At 52.6% G+C, this 23,245-nt stretch overlaps 1 protein-coding gene across 3 annotated transcripts; it reads right to left on the reverse strand.

The window, feature by feature from the left end:
* Positions 1-4,433: 4,433 nt before the first annotated feature.
* Positions 4,434-22,896, reverse strand: KCNG4 (potassium voltage-gated channel modifier subfamily G member 4). 3 transcript variants are annotated; one of them, XM_036012283.1, is made up of 5 exons: positions 22,283-22,306; positions 22,129-22,197; positions 21,542-21,748; positions 19,626-20,388; positions 4,434-10,342 (listed from the first exon to the last, which is right to left on the reverse strand). In XM_036012283.1, coding segments are annotated over exons 3-5 (1,536 nt in total). In that variant the 5' UTR covers positions 21,544-21,748; positions 22,129-22,197; positions 22,283-22,306; the 3' UTR covers positions 4,434-9,571. The 3 variants fall into 3 exon arrangements, with proteins under 3 accessions (XP_035868176.1, XP_035868175.1, XP_028357803.2); XM_036012282.1 differs by lacking the exon at positions 21,542-21,748 and having other exon boundaries at positions 22,283-22,896; XM_028502002.2 differs by having other exon boundaries at positions 22,129-22,896.
* Between the last annotated feature and the right edge of the window lie 349 nt (positions 22,897-23,245).

Raw genomic sequence — 23,245 nt, forward strand, 5'->3', positions numbered from 1 at the left:
CGAGATGAGGTCACACTGGGTTTGGGTGGGCCCTGAATCCAGTGACTGGGGACCTTGGAAGCAGAGACACACAGGCAGACACGCAGAGGAACTTGTGAAGAGGGAGGCGGAGATGGACACAGTGCTGCCAAAGCCCAGGAATCCCTGGAGTCACCAGAAGCTGGGAGGGAGGCAGGCGTGGACAGGTTTCACAGGTGAGGGCCCTTACAGGGGAAGTCAGGTAACTTCCAGGAGAGCGCGTGGGGCCAGGGAGCTGCAGGTCCTGTGCGGGCTCTGCTTCCCAGCCCTTTAGCCCTACTCACTGCCGGGCCGGTGCTGGATTGGCTTCTGTGACCTTGGACGAAATTCCCAACCCCTTTCATAAAATGAGAAGTGGATGGTATGGTTCCTAACCTTCCTCCTGGCTTCGATGTTCTCACCTAACAGCTGCCAAAGGTGGGAGATGCTCGGGGTGAGAAAGCGGCTGGTGGGGGGGCAGGTGCCAGACAGGTGCTCAGGAATGTCCTGGGGGCAGGATCAGAGGGAGGGGAGTTCGAACCAGGAGGGAGGGTCTCCAAAGCCAGTAAGCACTGACTTTGAGAAACAGTTATTTACTGTTAGGTTGCTGTTTTCTTTTTAAACAACTTCTAAGGCCAATGTTGAAATGGATTTTTGTGGTTATTATTTTTTAGGGATGGAGAGGATTCTCAAAATGCCCAAGCCTATTAGTTAGCCCATTTATTACACACAGTTTTCCTCAGGAGATAATTTAAGTTGATTTACTTTTTGTGCTTCGCTGGTGACTACAACCACCAAGCCTAGAGACACACCGGCCACTCCAACTGCAGTTTTACGCAACGAGTCTCTCGGTGCTCATTAGTCACATAATCACTGGGTAAACAAGTTATTCAAAGTGACATAAACTCCGCTGGGTTATGCCAGTAAGCAGTATTTGTGCCCACACCGCGTAAATCTGCCTGTCCAGTCCTTTCCTCCCGACGGTCCTCCTCTCACAGTTCTCGCTCAGGCCCCTTGACTCAGCTTGTTACCACCAAGTGATGACGACCCGCCTTTGAAGTGGGGAGTCCGCTGACGTCTTCTTGGCCGGATCCCCTTTGGGGGAAGTTTCGCCAACCCTTGCACACTTAAATCAGGAGGGGATGTGATCTAGCTGGGCACAGCTCAGATGCTGCTTCCTCCAGGAAGCCTGTTCGGTTGCTGTTAGGTTCCCTGCAGCTCTGGGCTCTGGGGATCTCTCCGGGGCCCTGGGCACCCCCTGCACCATGCTGTCCCTCTGCCGTGTGTGGTCTTCACCGCTGAACAGAACTGTGGCCCTGGCTGCCCCAGGGGCCACCTCACCTTTCCAAGCCGAGGTTTTCCCATCCAGCAAATGTGAGTTGGTCACAGAGGCACAGCTTTAGGAACAGATGAACTAACTGGTCGGTGGGCAGAGCACTGTTCCTGGCCGTTGCCAGTCCTCAGTCAGTGACCTCCATCAGTCCCGCCCCTCTCAGCTCCCAGAGGCAGGCCCAGTGTCCGGCTGTCTCCTTCCCCTCCTGTGGGGTCTGCTGCACAGGAGATACCCGGCAGACATGCACTGAACAGGCAATTGTGATTTACGGCCTTCTCTTTACAGGATGGAGTTAGAGAGAGAACGGAGTGACCCTGTTCTAAAATAGGGTTTTAGGGGCCATTCTGAGAATTTCCATTTTGTTGCAGCCCTTTTCTCCTCTGCCCTGTGGGAGCAGTCGGTAAGACCTGGCGGAAACTTAGAGTCTAGAGAAAGAGGGTCTGCTCCGTCAGTTGTCACTCTGCTCCATGATTCAGTGGTGGGATGACACTTTTAAAAACATTGGGTACATGCTAAGCTGCTGTGACAGAGCCACATGCTCTGGCTTTTGTCAGAGCTCATTCCTCACAGTAGTCCAGAGGTGACCAGTCCTCACATGACTGTCCACCATCCTCACGTCAGGAGAAGGTGGCCTCCTCTTGAAGGACACGACCCATGGCTTCCCCACATCTCCCTGCTCTCACACCCATTGGTCCAAACTTAGTTACACACCGTGCCTAGCTCCAGCAGTGGCTGAGAACCGAATACCTTGCTACAATTTGGGTGGGCTCTATTACTTAAAGGATGCAGGTGGGGATGATATTGGCAGTGGTTGATGGTCTCTCCCACACAGAACTGGGAGGACCAACCAGCTCTACCCCTTGAGGCAGGACCAGGCAATGCAGGGAGCATCCCACAGCAAGAAGGGGAGCAACAAGCAGGCCCCACACAGTCTGCCTGTCCAGCATCACACCAGGGAGTCCTGCGCTCGTCTCCTATTGGTCCCTGACCTCACCTCCACTCCATTAGTTCCCCTACTCCAGAGGCAGTGTGCCTCGGGCCGTCCTCTGAAGAACCAAACACATTCCTGCCTCGGGACCTTTGCTCCTGCTGTTCCATCTTCCCCAAAGCATTTGCCCCAGAGATCCACATGCCTTGCTCCCTTCACTCTTTCAGGATTTATGCAAATGTCATGACTTAGAAAGGCCTTCCAGGTCACTCTTTACAAAATTGCAACCCCCTCTGGCAATCCCACCCCATGCCCTGCTTTATTCCTTGTTTGTTTTGTTCCCTGCTGAGCCCCCAGTGCCTGGGATGGTACCTGGCACTATAAAGACTTGTTGATGAATGAATGAAGAATAAGTGTGGGGGAAAAAAATCAGCATTCCCTGCTGTCACTGCAGGGGCCTGGCAGCCCAGCAGGTCACATCGTTGATACCCCAGCCCCTTTCCACAGCCTCCCCCATGCCCAGCACCCTCCTCTGACTCTCCGGATTTTCCTGCTGTCTTATCCTGGTGGTCTCCAGGGTGAGCCTGGGGTTGGTTACTTGCTTTCTAAAGATCCCAGAGTTTTTAGCTCTGACACAGGAGTTAAGTAAAGGCAAGCACTTGTGTATGCACCTAAGAAGTTCATCGGGAGGCAGGCCCGGGCTCCTTGTGGACCAGACTGGGACTGACAGGGCAGCCGGCACTCATGGGGCACTTGGCAAAATGAGAGGAAGGGAATCTTCCTGGGAAGGGAGGGGCGCTGGCTTTTGCTCCCCTCCTGCTATGCGCCAGGCTCTGCCCTGAAGGCCAGAATGGGCTGGGGGCGGAGGCTGGCGACTTGCACACAGGCTTAAAGGACTAAACAACTGTGCAGGATCATCATGAGAAGGGACTATTTCACTGGCTAGAGTAAGTGTCTGCTGAGAAGACCTCCTGTGTGGACGTTGGCCCTGTTCTGGGTGAGGTGGTAGTGGGTTTGGTGCACATTTTCTCCACAGAGATTTGCTTTTGCACTTTGGGTGCAGATTCTTGTTTCCAGAGTGGCAGATCCCCAGAGCCAGCCAAGGAAGATGGAGAGCTAGGCTCCTCACGCCGCCGGGGCTAGCGGCCAGGGAATGTCTGGCCCAAGGACATCTTTGGAAGCTTCTACAGGAAATGAGCACTTTGTGGGGTACAGGGTGGAAGGGTGGACCAACTGCTATGGTACACAGCCCCCCAGTTTCAGTGACTTGCACAGAGATGCTTTTCTCTTGCTCGTTGAATCCACTGATATGGGTGATCAGCATGCAGAGTTCAGGACACAGCCGTTTTCACCTTGTGGCTCCATTGCTCTTAGGGTGTCGTGAAGGCCATAGCAGTCTCTGGGGCACAGCTCAGCTCCACCGCTGCAGCCCCAGAGCTCCCTAGACAATATCTGAATGAGTGGGCCTGGCGGTGTTTCAATAAAACTTTACTTACAATAACAGGCATGGGGCCAGAGGTAGTTGACTAAACTCTGCCTTAGGACTTTGCGTATTCCTTGCACCCACATGCAACTCGCAGGCGGGGGACGGGCAGGAGAGAGACTGCAAAGGATTGGGCAGAGGGTATTTGCGACTGGTCCTGCAGTGGCTCCAGCCCCTTCAGCTGCACTCCAATGACCAGAACTTCGGCCCTGCCTCCCCCTACCAGCAAGGAGACTGGAAGAGGAACCACGTGTTGACAAACCCATTACAACATCAGAAACCTGTTCCAATTCGGCACCCCTGTGCCCCCACATATAGTTACTCCTCTTCCTTCCTAGGACTTATCACAAGATCTGCTCGCCCTGTATATTTCCTTCTTGACTTATTGGTGGTGTGCCTTCCTACCCCCCCTCTTCCCACCCTCCCAGGCCCACGTGAGCATCTGTCTTGGTGACTACTGTCTCCGCTGAGCTAGAACGATGGGCACATGGCAGGCACGGAGAAACGCTGCCCCAGAGCCCAACAACTGCCCCTCCCGACTTCTGACTTGGCAGTGGCCCCGGGGGGATGTGAGCCTCACCCCTGCTGCCCCTCGCCTGGGGGACCCTTCCGCCTCCTCCCACATCCCAAGGTCAGCCCCAGCAGGCTTTGAGATTAGACCTGCCCCAGTGAACCAGAGAAGCCACAACATCTCTTCTTAATATTGTTTAATGTTTCTCTCAGAGTTGGGGTGGGGTTGCCGGGTGAAACTGCTGAGTCATTGGCTGAGCACAGTGGAAGCCTATGGAACAGCAGGGCTGGCTAATTTTAGCTCAGGGCACCCACATTTGTTCCCTTTTCCCCCCTGGCTCCCTCCCCCTCACAGCAAAGGTGAGTTACACAGTTGCACGTTCTCCTCCATGTGTCATCTACAGCAGGCTGGGCAGAGGCAGGGCTGGGCTCCTCGCAGCCCCAGCCACGGTTGCTTCTACAGCTAATGATCCACTGGGCCCTTGGAGACAGCCAGTAGATCCCTTACTTTCATTCTGTTTTTAACCGACACTGTGTCCCTGGAGGTGCCCCTTGGTTAGATGTGAAATGCTGGGGGAGGCAGGTGCTAGGCGAGGGGCAGGGGCAGGGGCAGGGCTGAGGGCACTGGATCGGCAGTCCCGGCTTTGCCACCTCTGGCTGTGTGACTTGCCACATTAAGTCCCCTCCCGGGGCCTCTGTGTCCACTGCTGTAAAATGGGTGGGTTGGGCCTGGTGACCCTAGAGTTACTTTTAGCTCTAAGAAGCTATGAGGCAGGGCCCTCTAAGCTGGTGGGGGAGGGAAGGGGCAGTGGAGGGTCCCCCTGGAGGCAGGTGGAAAGAGATCAGCTGCTCTGAGTCTCGGGGACTAGTTCCTCTTGGAAGCAGACGCTCTCTCCTCACAGAGGTGGCCCGAGGTGGCACCCCCAGCCTTCCATCATGCTCTATCTGGCCTGCCTAGGAGCAGAAGTTAATTTTGTTTCTTCCTCGAATACCTTTGGGCTCAGCCAGCACTTTCCTTTCTCACTGTCCACTCCCCCACCAGTGTTTCCTGGGGTCCCCTCCTGAATAAAGGGCCCCTATGTCACCGGAGAGAGCATGGTGTCCCCGGATGTGATGCCCGGAGAGGGACGCAACCTCACAAATGCAGCATCTGTCCAGGAATGCACGGCCTCCGTGTAAGCACTAGAAGACGTGCAACACACACAAGATGAGACAGTTCTACTAAAAAGGGATGAGAGTTATCCAAAATTTCAGTGGTATCTACGTCAAGGAAAGGCTGGGGGAAGGATCAGATCCCAGGAGACTAAAGAGACAAGACAAGCAAATGCAACATTCAGTCCTAGGCTGGACCCTGTCCTGGAGGGGAAAGGCTAGAAAGGATATTATTACATCAATTGACAAAATTGGAACAGACAGGAGATTAAATTAAAATATTGCATCCAAGTTAAATGTGCTGATGCAGATAACTGCTTGCAGTTTTACAGGAGAATCTCCTCACTCTGGGGTCTACACACTGAAGTATTTCTGGTTTTCCTGGGCTCTCGGCCTTACAGTGAGGGGGCTGGTTTACCTTACAGCTTCCTATCCTTGGATTTTGAGGGAGAATCACGGGTTCTTTGGAGAACCTGGTGATATCTCTGGACACCCCACACTTTGAAGCAACACAACACACACATCTTTGCTGTATGCCATGTCCAGAGGTCACAGACCCTTGGAGTGATGCTCTTCTGGTGGTCCTCAGTTACCTCGTTCTCAAGTTCTGACAGCAAAGGACACAGTGGTGTCAACTTCCTCTCACATGGCCCAGAAAAACATACTATGTGTATATAATTAAAAAATAGAGCCCTGGCTGGTGTGGCTCAGTAGATCGAGCGCCGGCCTGCAAACCAGGGGGTTGCTGGTTTGACTCCCAGTCAGGGCACATGCCTGGGTTGCAGGCCAGGTTCCTAGTTAGGGGCATGTGGGGGGCAACCTGTTGATGCATATGGATGTTTCTCTCCCTCTTTCTCCTCCCTTCCTCTCTCTAAAAATAAATAAATAAAATCTTTTAAAAAATAGAGATAGCAAATAAAACAAATGGGGCAATGTGTTTAAAAAAGAGGTGTATTCGAGTGTTCTAGATACTATTTTTGTCCTTGCAACACTTTTTGGGGGGTTAGTTTAGCATGCTTTTCCAAATGAGATGTTAACCAATCACTTGCCTAAATAGTATTCAATAAGTGATGCCCACTACCAGCATTTCAGCTCGAGGAAGGGGAGGCAGGGAGTGTAATGCTGCTGGAGAAGGGCAGGCAGCTGGGCGTGAATAGCCAGGTGTTGGCAGGCACGGGGTCAGGTGGGGTAAGGACCCAGGTGGGGTGGGTAGGAACATGGCAGGCAGCTGGTGGACGGCGGTCTCAGTGGACTCCTATTCAGACTTGAACTACTTGCTGACTTTTGCTAAGGGAGCAATTCTATGGAGAGTCAGGGCCCAAGGTCTGTTTTTCTCTCTCTCCTCTCTCCTTGTTTCTTACCTGCCCCTCCACGGTACGAATCATTGCAATGAACTCCACTTCCCAGAATCACAGGCTGTCCACGCTGAGAGAGACTTTAACCACCATCACATCTACCGTTTCCATGGGATCACTGGGAAGGGGAAGGCGCGGTGAGGCCAAGCTCCAGGCCCACTGTTACACGGTGAAGGAGGGTGAGAGTGGGTGCCCGAAATATCCCGGACAACCCCGTTCACTTGGTGCAGGATAGCATGGCAGAGGGTCGTTATCACCTCGTCCCAAGTGTTTTCTCTGAGGGTTCGGGCACCATTTCAGAAGAGCCTAAGACTGCAGTGTCTCATGAGCACTATGAAGGGCGCACTGCTGGAACCTGGATACTTGGATCTAACTGAAAGAACTGGCTACGTGGCCTCAGGCAGGTGTCTTTCCCTCTCTGAGCCTCGGTCTCCCCATCTTAAAATACAGGAGGTGACTTACTCAAGAACTTTTCATCCTTTTTGTGGGGTCATGGATTCCTCTGGGGATCTGATGAAATCATTGGACCCCTTTTCGAAGCTGTGCACTTGGAAATGCATAATCTCCAGAGGTTCACAGACCCTCTCCTGGAAAGTCTCAGCTTAGACTGTCTTCTGAGGGGCCTTCCAGTTACCAGTTTATCAAGTCCTAAAAGCCATCAAAATAGAGCCAGTGGGTAGAGTCTCATTTGCATTGCATTGAAGAATTAACCGTCCACCCCCGAGTCATTTTTGGGGGCTCAACTCTGTCTGGCTAGAATGATGTTGAAACAATATTTTAAAGTTACTTCTTGGAGACGTAGCTACAATACAACATGAAAGTGGCTTGAAGTAAAGGCTATTTACTTTTATTTATAGCTGGAAATTTTCTCCCTTTGGCTACAGTCACACCCACTGGCCTCAGATAAAACAAACCCTGTGGGAGTCACAAGACTCCTTCCAGCCAATAGGGATAAAGGGACTGCCTAGCAACTCTCTTGTCTCCCCTACACCATCCAATCAGCATGAAGGAAAAAGTCTGCTCAGAGGCTAGACTAGTCCCCCAGAACATTACTGGGGATTAAAAATAGACCATTTAATTAAACTCCACATGTGAGTAATTGATTCCAATTTTCCACTTCTAATTTCATAAAGAATTTCTACTGGGCATGTACTAAGAAACTATAGAACCTCGTAATGTTGCTGATAGGCTTGCCTATTTTTCTCCCAGACCCCACACAGTTTGTTAAGACGCCTGGTTTGTGACACAGAGGGAAACAAAGGGGCTGGGCTGGACGCCAGTCCCAGCAGCAGGCAGAGCTGGAGTGAGAAGTGGCCGAGTCCCTCAGGGCACGTGCCACGGAGACCTCTCCCAGGTGTGCTTTGCTGGGGAACCACAGACTAGATGCCAGAACTTGGCTTCACCACGAACAACAAATGACTGACAGGAGGTGGGCCCTCGTGCCTCGCCTGAACTGCTCAATCATTCTCTGCACCAAACCGGTCTTCCCACACCCCATCCGATCATCATCATCCACCCTGCAGTCCGTTCCCATCACTTCTTTCCCCAGCATCTCCAACATCCCCTTTCCATTCACCAAATCTTCCAGATCCTCTGCGTGGCACCCACAGCCCACCACTTCTCACCCCAACCCACTTTTCCAGCCTCCAGATACCCCTCCCTGCTCAGCCCTTCTGTGTCTCTGTGAGGAACCTCTGCGAGCCGAATGCTCAGAATTCATTGTTCTCTCCTCTCTGGCCTCAGTGAGCACTGCTTTTATCTCACATGACTTGGTCCTATATTTGCCCCCTGCACTGGATGCAAAGGGCCAAATTGTGTTATTGAATGAATGGATACATAAATAGATACATTTAAATATACACTGAGGACGTCCATCCTCTGGCATCGAAGGCTCGGTCCAGGGTGCTGGCGAGGAGCTGATCCTAAGGCTGCCCTTGTTTCTGCGCCAAAGCTGCACTGTGTCCGTCCGTGGTGGCTTCGCCAAGGGTGGAAAGCCTAGGTCCCCACAGTGCTGGCACAACCACCAGCAGGAACAACCCTCTCAAGGGGCAATTCAGAGCCCTGCAAGAGGACGCCTCTGTCAAGGTCAAGGACTGGATAGTTGGAGAATGTCCCACCAGGATCTAGTTGGCCAAGGGGGTCTTGCTGTGGCTGGCAAGTGGCATTTCTGCCCAGGTCCCAGGCAACTCAGGAAGGATGGCAGGCTCCCAGCCACTGTGCAATTTAACACAAAGAGACCAGTTCTGCCTTCTCGGTAAAAGCTTCCAGAGCTGGGGGAAGGCGGCCGTGTTAGGAAAACCGCTGGCGGTGGTGAGCAGAAGGAGAGTGTATTGATTCCTGCTGGAGCCCTGATGGGGCTAGGTGGGGAGGTCTGAGCAGGGGGGTCTGCAGTAACTGGCCCCTCCAGGTCCTGGTGCTGGGGTGGCCCAGGAAAGAGGGTCTTCGGATAGGAGCAGAATTCTGTAGGCTCAGCTCTGCAGGAAAATGGATTCCAGCTTGGGATGTTGAATACTCTGCTGGGCAGGAAATGAGAATGGAGACTGACCTAACCCAGCAAAAGTGGATGTGCTCAGGGACGGGCAGGGAGACAAGAAAAGACAAGTGACATGGCTAATGGAAGCCTGGATTGTGGTGGCCAGGAGGGTCAGGAATCACAACCACCCCACTATTAGCCTTGGGCCCCTCTTAGCTTCAGGAGCTGCCCCCCAAGCTCTAGAAGTGTACTACCACATGGTCTACACCTGCCATTCTCAAGCCCATGTCAGATGAGGTCGATGGACTGAAGTGCTGGCAGGTTCATGAAGAGTTCTGAGTCAAATGTATCTGATGGGGGAGGTGGGTCCCTCCAGGATCAGGTCGTCCACATCACTCAGGAGCTCGTGTTCACTGGTAGTGGTGGCTTTCTGCAGGCTGCGGAGGCGGGCCTGGACTTGTTCTTGCTCCTTCTTGAGCTCCAAGTAGGAGTGTGAGAAGGTGTGGAAAATGGATGTGGCTGGGAAGGCCATGATGAGAATCCCACTCAGGATGCTGCTGAGGGCCACCACCTGGCCCGGCACGCTGCGTGGGACCATGTCTCCATAGCCCACCGTCGTCATGGAGATGATGGCCCACCAGTAGGAGGCCGGGATGCTGGTAAACTCTAGGACCCGCCCCGACTCATTCTCGGCCACGTAGACCAGAGGGGAGAAGAGGGTGATGGCCACGCCAAGGAAAAGGAGAAGCAGGCCAAACTCTCGTGTGCAGCGGCGCACGGTGAGGCCCAGCGTCTGCAGCCCCAGCGAGTGGCGGGCCAGGCGCATCACGTAGAGGATGCGCAGGGCCCGCAGCACACGCAGCACCAGCCCCACCTTCTCCAGGTAGGAGCTGCCGCCCGGTCTGTCGTCCTCCTCCTGGGGCTCCTCCGACACCGCCAGGGACACATAATAGGGGAAGATGGCCAGGATGTCGATGATGTTCAGGGGCCCTTGGAAGAACTGGCACTTGTTCTGGGCCTGGACAAACCGAAGGCAGAACTCCAGGGAAAACCATGCCACGCAGACAGTCTCCACGATGAAAATGTAGTAGCACTTCTGAGAGCACTCACCCTAGAGAAGCAACGGAACACGGGGTAGAGCGGATGGGTGAAAGCACCAGAAATGGGGGGAAGTAACTATGCCAGAAATCCATCCCATGTATTGATATCGATATTGGTATCTATCTATCTATCTACCTATCTATGGAATATGTGGAATATTGATATATTGAATATTGATATTGATTTCTACATGTAGATTCTACATATTAATATACTCCTATGTATTCTATGTGTACAATATACTCTCTTTCTTCTATATATTATCTGTCTCAATTGAGCTGTCCTGTGGACTCTTAGTTGTCCACCAAAACCCCCTCTTTTAAAATTATTTATTTATTTTAGAGAGAGAGGAAGGGAGAAAATAGAAACATCAGTGTGAAAGAGAACAATGAAATGGTTGCCTCCCACACACAACCCAACCAGGGATTAAACCCGCAACCTAGGCATGAGCCCTGACTGGGAATTGAACCGGCAACCTTTCAGTTCGTGAAACAACTTTCCAACCAACTGAGCCATGCTACCAGAGCCCCCTTTTACATAGTTATCAAGTTGTGGCTGGGCACGAGCCTGGTCAGCTAGGCCAGAGGCCATCTTTCCAGTTTCCCTTGCAGCTAGGCGTGCCAAACACCCAAGTCCCCACCTGTGGAATGCAAACATATATGATGCATGCCACCTCTGGTTCCAGAACTTACAATGTGGATGTGAATTCCTGCATGCGCTTTCTCCCCACGAGCTGGGACAACCCATTTGGTCCTGCAACCCAACTTGGACCCAGCACATTGAACCAACAGCCCAGGGGAGGATGGAGCATCAGGGTAGGAAAAAAACACCTGGGTCTCAGAATGACAGCTGCCCATTCACCCTGACTCCCCTTCATGGAGAAATCAGTTTCTATTTTGTTCAAAGCCATGCCATCTTGGGGACTCTTTGTTATAGCAGCCAGACTTTACCTTTCCCGGGAGAAGCCCCTCTTGTGGACCAGGCACTGCTCTAGTGCTGTCGCTTAAGCCCCACAGTGACACCATGAGTGGGCAGCACGGCCTCACTTTATGACCCAGGACACGGTTCCCAGCAGTGAAATGACTTGCCTGGGCTCACACACACAGTAGATGGTCTCTCAGCCACGCCACTCTATTTCGTGACTCCTTTGCCTGCCATCCCTTGTTTATTATTCACCTAAGCACGTCTAAAGCGTTCGCCCTGTGCCAGGCCTGAGTGAGGCTCTGGGTGGGGTACAGTACTAGAGAAGCATGTGTTTCTGGGGGCCTGGAGGCTGCTGGGAGGGCTCCCACATCCCTAGAGAGGCCCTGTGACATGGATTGTGACTGTTCCCACAAGTGTCTGGTGGGGGCTGTTGTGGATTTGTCATCCTGCCATCTGCACTCCCTGCTTCTGACTTCTAAAGGGATTCCACCAGCCCTTCTGCTCCTCAAAGTGTGGTCCTCGAACCGGGAGCATCCACCTCACCAGGGAGCTTGTTAGAAACACAGAATCTCGGGCCCTACCCTATCCCTGAGGAATCAGAGTCTGCATTTTAACAAGGCCCCCAAGTGTTTTTATGCATGCTAAAGTCTGAGAGGCTCTGGTCCCGTACAGCGGTTCCCAGCCTTGGCTGCACAGCAGAATCACCTGGATGACTTTGAAAAAAACCCCAGTGTCTGGGCTGAGACCACAGAGATTCTGTTTAATTGATCTAGATTTGAGCTTGAGCGGTAGAATTTTCTAGAAGCTCTGTAGATGATTCTAATGTGAAGCCAGAGTTGAGAACCTGAATATACAAGTATTTATATATGAATATATATGAGTATGTATGACTATATACATTTATATTTATGATGGATGAGTAAATGCATGACCAAAGCCAGTTGCCTCAGTGAAAAGCAAAATGTTGACAACTGCAATTTTCTTTGTATTAAAAGGCTCTGCAGTGGAAAAAGAAATTATTTCCAGTGCCTGGGCCCACAGGAATACCACATTGAAATGTCCTTTATGTCTGGCCACTGGTGGAAGAGAAACAGGCCAGTCTGTTCCACTCTCTGTCTGCCTGTCCAGGGCTGGACAGCTCTCTCCCTTGACCTGTATCCGGTCTATGGAGGGGGTGGGAGGAGGTGGGAGTGCTGTTGGGGGTGTGGAGCCTGTAACCCAGATTCAAATCCCACACTTCCGCCTACTCAGGCATGTTATTTAGCCCCTCCGGGCTTTTGGTTCTCTGCCCTAGAAGTTGCTGTGATGAATGGAAACGCTGCCTGTAAAGCAGGTAACAGGCTGCAGCACCTGCAGGCACATTACACTTCAGAGCTGTCTTTATGTATGAGATGAGTGACTGGTCACAGACATGGCCTGCCCGGTCAGTTTAAGGGTAACAATACCCTCCTCCCATCACTAGATTCTACAGGAACCTGAGGAAATTCTCCAACTCACTGGGAGGTCTTTGCTGCACCTGCCCAGGTTTGCTTCAGGATCCCAGAAAGTCAGGAGTTAGGATCCTGATTCACCAATCCTGCTGCAAATTTGCTGTGTGACCAAGCAGCAGTAACTCCCCCTCTCTGTGCTCCAGTTTCCAATGAAGACATTGGAACAGAAACAGTATTTCTGAAAGCTGAATTAGAACCCCTTGCATCAGAATCTCCCACGGTGTTTGTTACAAATGCAGATATTTAGGCACCTGGAAGTTTTTCAGATTCCGGGGTAGATTCTCCCTACAAGGTCTTTTTCATCATTGGCATTCTGGGAGATTGCCTCCTGGCTTAAGAGCCTGGGGTTGCTGGGAATAGCTGTTTCAGGCCAGTGACCCAATAGCTCAGGAAGGTGACTCCTGAGAGCTCTGTGGGTCCCCCTACTGCCTCTGGTGCTGGTGTTTGGATATTCAAGGCATGCACCAGCCGCCTCCCTCCTGCGGCCTGGCCCCAGCTGGCCTGGCCACCTCCCTGCACTGCAGCACGCGCCCTTTCTGCCGACTCACCCCCTGCACTGCCATTCTGCTCTGCATCCTTAAACCGACCTCCCAGCCCTGATCCCCAGAGAAATGCCCTGTTCTCTGCTGGCCTTGGGGCAGTGGGGATTTATGGCACTCTAGCTAAGAAAAGAATTCCCAGACCGGCCAATATTTGAAGAAAAATAGACAGAAAGGAATGAAATTTACTTCTTTCTCTCCAAGGACGTTTCCAGTTGTGTTTTGCAGGTGGGTTGAACAACTCATCCTGGTTTGCCCAGAATTTTCTGGGTTTGAACATGAAAAATCCCAGGTCGCCAGAATCCCCTCAGTCCTGGGCAAACCAGCACGGCTGGTCACCCTCTTGGTGGCCCTTGTTTCAGCAAGAATGAGGTGTGCTCTGTCTCCCTCAGGCAGCGAGGGCAAATGCGAGTCAGCCTGAGGAGGCTGGAGGTGTGAGCAGTGCAACCACGTGGACAGACAAGATGTGGTGCGAGACAAGCCAGGCGCACGTCCCCATTCACGTCAAGTTCAAGAACTGGCAAAACTCATCTAGAGTGGGCAACATCACCCAAACAGTAGCTGCATCTGGGTGGGTAGGGATAGACTGAGAAGGGACCTGAGAGAATTTTCTTGGTCGATGGGGCTGTCCAATTGTTAAACTGAACAGCTAAATAGAGTGTGCATTTCAATGCTTATAAATTTCACTTATAAAACTGTAAATGAAAATACAATGAATGATACTAAGCAACTGGAGTAGGGAGGGGACGGAGAAAGAGAGAGAACAAGAATCGCACATGTGGACAGTTGTGGAAGCTGAGCTGTGGGTGCTTGGGGTGCATTATGTTATTCTGTTTACTGTAAATGCCTGAAATTTTCCATAATGAAGAGTTTAGAACAAAACAAACAAAACTGGGTCAGGCCCTGGCTGGTATGGCTCAGTGGATTGAGTGCCAGCCTGCGTGTGAACCAAAAAGTCACCGATTTAATTCCCCAACAGGGCACGTGCCTGGGTTGCAGGCCAAGTCTCCAGGAGGGGGCACTAGAGAGGCAACCACACACTGATGTTTCTCTCCCTCTCTTTCTCCCTCCCTTTCCCTCTCTCTAAAAATAAATACATTTTTAAAAATAAATAAAAATTTTAAAAACTGGGCCAGAAATCAAGCCCACAGTGAACTACCACTCCACGCCCACTAGGATAGCTATGATTCTAAGGACAAAGTAACAAGGGTCGGCAAGGATGAGCAGAACTTAGAGCTCTCGAACATGGCCGGGGGGCTGCAAACATGCAGCCGCTGTGGAAATGGGTCAGTGGCCCCTCAAGCAGACCTTTGCCCTCTGACCCGACACCCCACTCCTAGGTGTGCCCCTGAAGGAAGTGAGAACAGGCATCCGCAGCAAACTCACACGCGGACACCCAGAGCAGCATTCTTCATGACAACCCAAGTGTGGAAACAACCCAGATGCCTACCAGCTGGAGAACGAACAAACGAAATTTGGTGGACTCTTAAAGTGGGACGTCATCCAGTTGTAAGAAACATGAAGCACTGAAAGAAGAGAAAGGATCGAGTACCAATCACGCTTCCCATGGATGAACCTTGAAATCCTTACACTCAGTGAAAGGCGCCAGGCACAAAAGGCCAGATACTGATTGTGTGATTCCGTCTGTATGAAACAGCCAGAAAAGGCAAGTCCGTGGAGACAGAAAGTATGTTCGTGGCTGATTGTGTCTGGGGGCTTTGGGGATGCGGAGTAGCTAGTAGTGTGTACAGGGATTTTTTGGGGGTGACAAAAACGTTCTAAAATTATTGATAGATAGTGGTGATGATTGAACAATTGTAAACTAAAACCCACCAATCTGTGCACTTTAAAAGGATGAATATTATAGGATGTGAAGTATACCATAAAAAGAGAGAAACCAGGGGTGAGGGTGAAGCGGCTGAGTCAGTCCTGGGTGAGGAGGCAATGAGTGGGGCCCCACAGCCGTGCCCCTCCTTCTGCCCCCAAGTTCCAGAGCAGAGCAGCTCTGAAGGGCTCAGGGGCCAGAGGGCGGGCAGGACTTTATGAGGGCAAAGCCATGGTCCCCGAGGGTCCATCTGGACAGGCTGCCCAGCAGACTGCTGCGGGTTCAGTGAGGGCTGGTTCTATAAGTCCCATCAGGGAGGGACTCGGGGCAGAATTCTTGACCTTAGAGCTTTCCCCGCACCCTTCTGTCTCTCCCAGTGATGCCTGCCAGCTCCCCCTTTGGGAATACAGCCAGATTCGGCCACTTCTCACCTCCAGTTCAGCTCAGTGCAGGTCCCAGAGCTCCATTCAGCAGCTCAGGCCTCCCTTCCTCCCTCCCTCCTGCCTGCCTGTGACTTCCCCCATCTGTGCCTCTGGCCCTGTCCTCAAGTCTGGGCTGATTATTCTGACCCTTTTCTGAGCCTGGCCATGCTGATTCATCCCTCTTCCTGGCTTCTCCCTTCCTCTCCGCCCTCTCTGGCCTCCTTTGTGGCCCTTCCGGAACTCTCTCCTGACTCCCCCCTTGCCTTGAGCCTCCCCTGCCCTCCCCAGTTCTCCCCATCCCCTGTACTCTCTCCTTCCAGCCACCCCCACTCCCCAACACTGGGAAAAGGGGCTCAGAGGGTGTGCGGAGCCAAGCCGATGGGGACTAGGAGCCGGGCCCAGGGACAGAGATCGAGCCTAGGCCAGAGGAACAGCGTGAGCTCCAGATTCAGGAAAGGTGGGCCCCTTCCAGGAAATGGGGAAAACTTCTTGTTGGCCAAAACACAGGGACACTCAGCTGGGGAGAAACCCCCCAAACCAAAAAACCAAGTTAAGAAGAATTCCCTAGATAATTATGAAGTATCACAAAACACAGAGAGCGGGCAGTTCTCTATGGAGCTGATTTGTGATCCAGGAGAGGCATGGGGAGGAGGAGGAGCTGGCTCCAACACAAGGCTTTTTATCAAAGGCGGGAGGTAGAAACTACAGCCCAAAAGTTGAGCTGTACCCTCGTGAGAAGGCCATTGGCCATATTCCTAAGGCAGAGCTGGCAGGCATCACTGTGAGAGACAGAAGGGTGCAGGGAAAGCTCCAAGGTCAAGAATTGGGCCCTGAGTCCCTCCCAGATGGAACTTCTAGAATGGGCCCTCGCTGAACCTGCCGCAGTCTGCCAGCTCCCCCTCTGGGACTGCGGCCAGACTCAGCCACTTCTCACCTCCAGTTCAGCTCAGCGCTGGTCCCAGAGCTCCACTGAGCAGCTCGGGCCTCCCTCCCTCCCTCCTTCCTGCCCTGTGATTTTCCCCACTTGTGCCTCTGGGCAGCCTGCTGCAGGTTCAAGGGGTCCCCAATAGTTCTACCTGATCCTTTAAAAATCTCTCTGTGCCTTTCTTCCCCAGCCCAGCACCTTAGCAAGATGCCTAGACCACAGTACAAGACGTGAGGGGCAGTGAGACGCAGAGCCCCCGTGGTCCCAGCCGGAGCCCCACTGCGGTTCTGTGGCTGCCCAGGGTGCTGTGCACAGCTGCAGCCCGATGCGTGCGTCAAGCAACCCTCTGGGACCAAAGTAGAATCTAAAGTGGGAAGAGAAATGAGCAAAGACTTCCAGGCAGGTAAAGAGAGCAGGTTTGTGCCTGTACTTGTCACCACTGAGTCCCCAGCACAGAGGAGGCCCTCAGGGAAGATCTATGGATTGCGTGAAGGATGTTAACAGGCACTGGAAACAGACAGAGAAGACACCTGAGTGGACCAGCCGCTGCCTTTGCCGCTGCCGTGTGAGCTGGGAGAGAAGTTGATGAGCAAAGCGGATGAGCAGGTGGGAGGGTGTGAGCTGAGCTCCGAAGGGTGGGTAAAGCAGGGAGCTGCACTCTGGGCCGGCACACGATAAATCAAGTTACTTAATCCTACCGCCACTCTCTGAGTAGCTGTTAGCATTATCTACTTTGATAGGTGACAGAACACAGGCACAGAGAAATAGGGCGACTCATGCAAGGGCTGAGCCAAGGAGTACCAGAGCTGGGATTTGAACCCAGGACCAGTGAAACAGAGATTCTGGCTCCTTTCCAGGAAGAGATACTGTCTGTCTGCAGCTGTTGGGATCTCAGCACTAGTAAAGAGGAAGAAAGAGGTCAAGAGAGGAGGAATGAGTGTTCAGCTGCAGCTGGCAGTGACCTTCAGCCTCCCCCAGAGGAAAGGAAAGTGCTCTGATCAGCAGAGCTGCCCAGCAAGGCTGAGGCCGTGTGGAAGGGCATGAGAAATGAGTGACAGAGTTGAGAATCTTTGCAGAGGACTTGGGCAGAGAGGAGCCATGAATGTGGGAAGCTGCAGCATTCATTACCGAATGGATAGATAAAGAACTATGGGGGAAAGGACCATGGACTATTACTCAGCCACAAAAAGGCATGAGGTGCTGACACATGCTACACCACGGGTGAGCCTTGAAAACACGCTGAGTGGGTAAAGCCCGAAGGAGCCGGCCAGCATGGCCTGTGTAGCAGCCCGTTTGCCTGATCGCCGGACTGATGTCCCCGGAGGCAAATATGAAACACCAGGCACTTGTGGTGGGGGGAGAACATCATCTTCTTATGTAAATGGAAGGACATGGCCTTGAAAGAACAAAGAGAGCCCCATCCGCAGACTCCTGGCCCCCTGCATTATTATTATTGTTGAAACAGAAATAGACACTTATTCTGAGGGCCGCATCTCCCAGCCTCTCGCGGCAGTGAGAGGAAAGGCGGTTTCACAAGGTGACATTCCCCGACCCCAGGAGTAGGAGTGACAGCTGATTGCTCTGCTCAGACCTGGGGCTGCCTGGCTCTGCGGCCCCTTCTCCACCTCTGATTTGTTTTCCGAGCTTCCGAGCATTAACCAGGCTTGGGTTTGTACCCTGGGTAATTCTCAAAGCAGTAGGCTTTGAAAAGTCCTTGTTCCTCCACCCGGCCTAAATCCTGGCTCCTTGGAAATCCCTGACAGGAGCGGGCTGGTAGAAATCCAGGGGTCGTCCCTCAGTTACTGGGATCAAGGGCACCCTCTGAGACAGGGGGGCCAAGGCCATTGCTTTGGTCTTAATATTTTTTCTGCAGTGTCCACGTGTAAATATTTCTGTGAATGGGCAGGATCCTAACTCACATGATATTGTGCTGAAGAATGTAAGCAATGCCTGCAATTGGGACTCTAGTCCTCTATGGAGAGGAAAAGCTGCCTGCAAGCCTAACATTTAGGTTAGTTTGCTTTAGGACTAAGCGTTTATAAGTTGGATGAGATACATTTTACACAACAAATCATTGTTGAGAGCTTACTCGGTGTGAGGACCTGGCTGGCTCTCCATCTAAGTTCTCTGATCCTAGCTTAGTGCCCTGGAATGCATCTTTAAGGGAAAGGAACTTACGCTGACTGACCATGGCTATGGCTCAGACGTACGGGCCGCACTGTCTTACACATGTGTTTCATTTATGGGCTCCCCCCAAGTACAGTAATATAAGCTCTGTAAGTCAGGGTGATGGGGAGCCACGGAGGAGTATAAAGCTGGGCAAGAGCAACATTTTAAATTAGTTTGAAGCCCTCCAATAAAATTTTAGATTCTTATCTCATTTCTCAGACCATCTGACTCCCTGGGGCGGTAGGGGGTCTCTTTCTCCTGGAAAGAGAGTGCAGGAATAGACAAGAAAATTCTTTGCTCTGGTCTTCCGGGGCAGAGTCACTCAGAAGTTCACGTATCTCTCACTTCCCCATTCAGTAGGAATGACTGAGAAGCTCAGGAGTGAAGTAAGAAGCAGGAAAACAGAGGACAGAGTGTCTCTGCCTCCTGGGCACGTGTCTGCTGTAACTGTGAGAAAGCCAAATGTCCTGCGCTCAGTCCCTTCATCTGGAAATGGAGTTGGGATGCCCGCTGAATGATGGCTCAGGAAGGCAGGGGTTCTGGGCCTGGCCTAGTGCATGGCACAGAAAATTGCCCAATACACCTACAATGTGTAGAAATCTACTCCTTTTATGGAGGAGGAAACTGAGGCTCAGAGAAATGAAGCCAATTGCCAATGACCACAGAGCCGGGAGCCGGGAGGCTGGACCTGCCAGGCCTGCTAAGAACAGAGGTGGCTTTGTCAGTGTCCAGGGCTCACTATCAGAGGCAGAGTCACCTTGTGACTTTCGTGGGGCCCAAGGTACTTTGGCCTTTGTGGGCCTCTTCCCCCCAAAAATACATTAAAAATTCTCTTTCATGACTGTGTTGGTCTAAAAATAAATATAATCCATGCTGGATAATATTCATTTTTTCCTTCTTGTTTTCAAAGACATTAAAATGTTTTCATGAACCCTAAGTCGTGTGGGCCCTGGGCACTGTGACCAATGGAGAAATGAACCCCAGTCAGAAGCCACTTACCTTGTCCTCCTCGGCCCTCAGGTCGGGCATGGTGCTGACACACAGGCTGACCGCCGTGGTGGCCACGAAGAGGATGGACAGGCAAGCGAAGACCTTCCCGGGCAGCCCCGACTGCGGGTTTTCCACCATCTCCCGCAGCCAGTTCATGAGGAGCCCCCAGCGTGAGGTGACCACGGCGGGGCCGCAGGCGTCCCTCTGCCGCTGCAGCGCCTCCTCCCTGCGCAGCTCGGCCAGCTCCTCCAGCTTCTTCAGCAGCTTCCGCAGGCAGCATTTCTCCAGGTTGGCTTCCTCGATGCCCCAGTAGGTCAGCTCCTCCTGGAAGGACAGCACGCACATCTCCCGCAGGAGGGCCAGCTTGCCGGCCGCCAGGAAGCTCACGATCATTCCGAAAGCGCTGGGGCTCCTGTCGAAGAAGAACTCCTGGTTGTCCTCATCGTAATCGTCGCAGAGCTGCGCGATCTCCTCCTGGTTCCGGCAGAACTTGAGCTTGCTCAGGCGGCTCAGGGGAAACTCGTCCAGCGTGCTCCAGGGAAGAACGTACCTCTTGCCCCCGACGTTCACCAGGATCTCCTTCTTCAGGTCTGCCGTCGGGGAGGCGTCCAGCGCACCCACCTTCCGGGCCCTGCGGTAGTAATGGCCCTTGATGGACGGCGGCTCCACGGAGCCAGGCAAGAGCTGACTCAGAGGGCTGCAGGAGCCGGAGTGGTGGTGCCTGGCATGCAGGCCCCTGACTCTGGAGGCTATGGGCATTGCCGTCGACGTCCTGGCACCCAAGGGGAAAAGAGCAAGAAAGCAGGAGGAATCAGCCTTAGGGCAGAGTCCTAGATGTCCCAGATGTTTTCTTGGGCCTGCTTTCCTGCCACTGTATCTGCATTATTCGTTCTTTGAATCTTTCCTCTAACACAGATTTGTTGGGCACCTACTATGCACTTGGCATTTCTCAGTGAACAAAAGGAGACAATGCCATCCCTTCCCTTCCTGGAGAAGCGCATACTTATCTCTCAGCAGATCTCCCTGGAACTAGACATTATGTAGACTGGGACTTGGGGAGCTCAGTCCTGAGCTGGACAAGTCAGAACCGTGCCACTCTTAGGCTGTGTGGCCTCGGGCATGTGCCTGAACCTCTCTGACTTCAACATCATTCATTCCATGACAAAACTTGTACCAACCTTGCAAGGTACAGTTGGTACAAATAGGGCTTCAGTGTGTGAGAGGTTCTCAAGGTCACTGCCAGGTTCTGACCCGTTAAGAACTGCCACCACAGGTAGATTACCCAGCCACTCTAAACCCTTTGCTTCGTCTATACCGCTGGGGTGGTTGCAGTGCCCCCTCATGGGGCACAATGAGGGTTCCACGCAGTAATATGCATGAAGTGTGTATTAAGAACACTTCTAGATGCTTCTGACAAGCCAGGCACCTTGTAACTCATCTCAATAACCCCATGAAATAGACAGTAATGTTTCCACTTCACAGATGAGGAAACAAAGGCCCGGGAAGGTTAAGTAAGAAGGAATGTGACCCTGGTTAGCATGGCACCTGACTCTCAGGAGAAGTTCCACAATGGTCACCTTGTCCCTCTTGTTTGCTTTCTCATTTGGAGGTTTTTACCCTCCATGACAGTGCTCCTCCATGTTCACTGGGTGCTTGTCTCACCACCCTTGCTGTGTGACCTTGAGCCAGTTACCCTGCCTCTCTGGGCCTAGGTCTTGTCATTTGCAAAATGAGGGGGCCTCTAATGCCCTTTCTATTTGAGACCTGTCTGAAACCAGGGCTCCTGGTTTAGAGTAGGGTTTTAGATTTTGCCCATGCCCTTTGAAAAATCACCTCTATGATAGTGCTCACCCTCAGCATCCTGCAACCATTCCCTATGCTATTCATGGGAGCCAGAGCTGTTTCCAGAGCATCTATAACCTTACATTCCAAGATGCACTCCAGCCAAGAGAAACACTCAGCTGCTGAATGGAAAGAAAAGTTCCTCTCAATTGCAGAGCCAGTTGGATTCCGGCAGATAGCGAAGAGTGAAATCACAGCCTATGCACTTCACACTTGCTTGCCATACCATGTTGGGCTGTTCTGCATGCCTTACTTCATTTACAACGTATGGCCGGAGGAAGACGAGCAGCCTGCAGAGAGAAGAGTGTTCGGAAATCCAAGGAGCCCTTCCCAGGCGTTTTCATTTTCTGATTGCAAAAGCCAAGACTCAGAGAGCTGAAGTGACTCATCCAAGGTCACACAACGGATCCAAACCCAACCCAGGGCTCTATCTCCCAGCCTGGGTCTCTTTTTAGAACCCCTAAAACTGTACTTTCTGCACTCACTGCACACCCCCAGCTTGGCAATCCACTGCCTCCCGCCACCACCAGACAGCTGGCACACGAAGCTCCTTCCAGAGCACGGGAAAGGCGGTCCCTTGCAACGGCACTTCGGCCAAGGATGTTTCAGTGTCCTGCCGATGCCCACCCCTGCAGCAAACACCAACTTCTTCCCCGGGAGTTTAACTCACCCTCCTGTCTCAGGGAGCCCATTTCCAGCTGTTTCTCTTCCAGGCAAGAGGAGCCCATGTCTTGATGTCCTGGGAAGAGACAGGTTTGTGTTGGAAATGAAGGGAAATTTTAAAAATTCCAAACAAGCAGTTTCTGGCAGAGTTAGTTTCCAACCTTTCTTCCCTTGTCTCCTCCAGAAACCCGAAATTCATTCATTCTGCATCTCTCTCTCCAGCAGCTGCAGAACAGCCCTGGGGGAGTGGGGTAGGGGTTTTAAGGGGATCCAGAAGCCCCTTCCCCCATGAGAGGCAAGAGTCTGAGGGGTTCATGCTAGGAGGGAGCGGGTCCAGCTGTCCTGCTTCGGTTCCAGGCTCTGCACTCCGTGTCCCACAGGGACAGCCAGTGTGGTCCTGCAAGGGGCGGGGGGTGGGGGAAAGGGGTTGGAAATGGGAAGGGCTTAGGAGTAATCTCTCAATCAGCCAGGCAGCAAGCTGAAGCAGCGGCAGCCGCTGCTCTGCCAACCGCCTTAAGAGCAAGGAGAGCTGTCCTCCCCTCCCCTCCCCTCCAAGGAGGAGCATAACTGGGAAGGAGCAGAGGATAACTTGGGGCCGGGGCATCTGCAGCTACCGGTACTCTGCAGGCTCCTTAGGGTGTGCTGGTGAGGGGCAGGTATTCAGCTAGAGGCTGCAGGAGGAACTTTTCGCTGCTTTGAACCAGCCCAGGTCTGGGACAGGTTCAGAGAAGCCCAGCCTCCCACCACTGGGTGGGAGCTCTGGAGGCTGCACAACGGACCTGGAAGAGGTGTGAGTTTGGAATCACATGCACCTGGATCCCTGACTCCAATGTAAACGGCTGGGTGACCTTGAGCAGGTGACTTAGTACCTCTGAGCCTCATTGTTCTTGTTTGTAAAAACTATGAGAATGGGAGGGGTTGGGGGTCACACCAGAAGCCACAGAGTGAGCCCCTTGTGTGGGTTTGGCTGGTGTGGGCCAGGAGGGAGAGGCATAGTTTCTGGGGTCCTCGTCCCGGCTTCGGCTCTGCCTCAGCTCTGCGCTGCCTGGCTGTGTGCCCTTGGTCAGTCGCTCCACCTCTCTGGGCCTCAGTTTTTCCCCTGGTCAAGTGAGGACAGTCGAAGA

The sequence above is a fragment of the Phyllostomus discolor genome, chromosome 12, assembly GCF_004126475.2.
Source record: "Phyllostomus discolor isolate MPI-MPIP mPhyDis1 chromosome 12, mPhyDis1.pri.v3, whole genome shotgun sequence".
Lineage (NCBI taxonomy): Eukaryota > Metazoa > Chordata > Mammalia > Chiroptera > Phyllostomidae > Phyllostomus > Phyllostomus discolor.

What these genes read in the sequence shown, in the direction of transcription:
- KCNG4 (XM_036012282.1), bottom strand. Translation starts at nt 22,320, where the DNA reads ATGAATTTCGGGTTTCTGGAGGAGACAAGGGAAGAAAG. An exon ending in GGGCTCCCTGAGACAGGAGG is followed by an intron (nt 20,389 to 22,128) that starts GTGAGTTAAACT and finishes CTTGGGTGCCAG; the next exon opens with GACGTCGACGGCAATGCCCA. An exon ending in TGAGGGCCGAGGAGGACAAG is followed by an intron (nt 10,343 to 19,625) that starts GTAAGTGGCTTC and finishes TTGCTTCTCTAG; the next exon opens with GGTGAGTGCTCTCAGAAGTG.